The 1,120-nt window shown below is 45.4% G+C and overlaps 1 protein-coding gene across 1 annotated transcript; it reads left to right on the top strand.

Moving 5' to 3' along the window:
• Positions 1-119: 119 nt before the first annotated feature.
• On the top strand, positions 120-404 carry Pmar_PMAR004691 (hypothetical protein; the record flags this gene model as incomplete). Its single annotated transcript, XM_002775996.1, has 1 exon — positions 120-404. One exon carries the CDS (start codon positions 120-122, stop codon positions 402-404), a length of 285 nt encoding a protein of 94 aa, XP_002776042.1.
• Between the last annotated feature and the right edge of the window lie 716 nt (positions 405-1,120).

Here is a 1,120-nt window from a genome sequence, read left to right as displayed (position 1 = left end):
CTGATAGGACGACGTTCCCTAACCTCCTCCCGGCGGGCCAAATAACTACCGAGTCCTTCAGTTTCACTGACTATGGTGCATGGTACCTAGCTGGTTACTCTAGTGATGATGGTATCCGTATGCTTTGGAGACTCCAATGCAACCAATGGCTACCTGTTGCCGAGAAGACTATTTCTAATATCGAGGCTTCGGGCAACGATATGTTCGTGTTTGGCATCAGCGAGGGTGACGTTGGTGTTTTTTACCCGAAGAATAACAATGCTTATCGCATAATAGCTCAGGCGGATCCTTCCAAGGAGTATACTGGTGTCACCTTTGATCAACACTCGAATATTCTATATGTTACCGAGAAGGCTACTGGGCAGATTGCTCGGTTCACAGGTCACTACTACGGTTTCAACTAGTGGTCCTGTGACTAGCGCTACTACAATTTCAACTAGTGGTCCTGTGACTAGCGCTACTACAATTTCAACTAGTGGTCCTGTGACTAGCAATACTACATCCTCTTCATCTGGCAAGTGTTCGGGTGACCATTAGTACTGGTGACCATTACCATTAGAGTACTGTTACTCTAAAGTGATCGGCCTTCCATAGTTGGTATCGGCGAATTACCATTAGAGTACTGTTACTTCAAAGTGATCGGCCTTCCACAGTCGGTATCGGCGAATTACCATTAGAGTACTGTTACTTTAAAGTGATCGGCCTTCCATAGTCGGTATCGGCGAATTACCATTAGAGTACTGTTACTTTAAAGTGATCGGCCTTCCATAGTCGGTATCGGCGAATTACCATTAGAGTACTGTTACTTTAAAGTGATCGGCCTTCCATAGTCGGTATCGGCGAATTACCGTTAGAGTACTGTTACTTTAAAGTGATCGGCCTTCCATAGTTGGTATCGGCGAATTACCATTAGAGTACTGTTACTTTAAAGTGATCGGCCTTCCATAGTCGGTATCTACCCCGCTGAACAGCTCTTCTGTGCCCTAGTTGTCCCCATAACAGTGAGTGCGAGTTACAGTCTAACTAACATGAACCATGTCCGGCTCCATTCTAACTAACATGAACCATGTCCGGCTCCATTCTAGCTGATGTATCACATGCCTGGCTTCATTCTACTTAA

Source organism: Perkinsus marinus (genome assembly GCF_000006405.1).
Source record: "Perkinsus marinus ATCC 50983 genomic scaffold scf_1104296954898, whole genome shotgun sequence".
In the NCBI taxonomy this organism is placed as follows: Eukaryota; Perkinsozoa; order Perkinsida; family Perkinsidae; genus Perkinsus; species Perkinsus marinus.
This window is presented reverse-complemented; position numbering and strand designations above follow the sequence as displayed.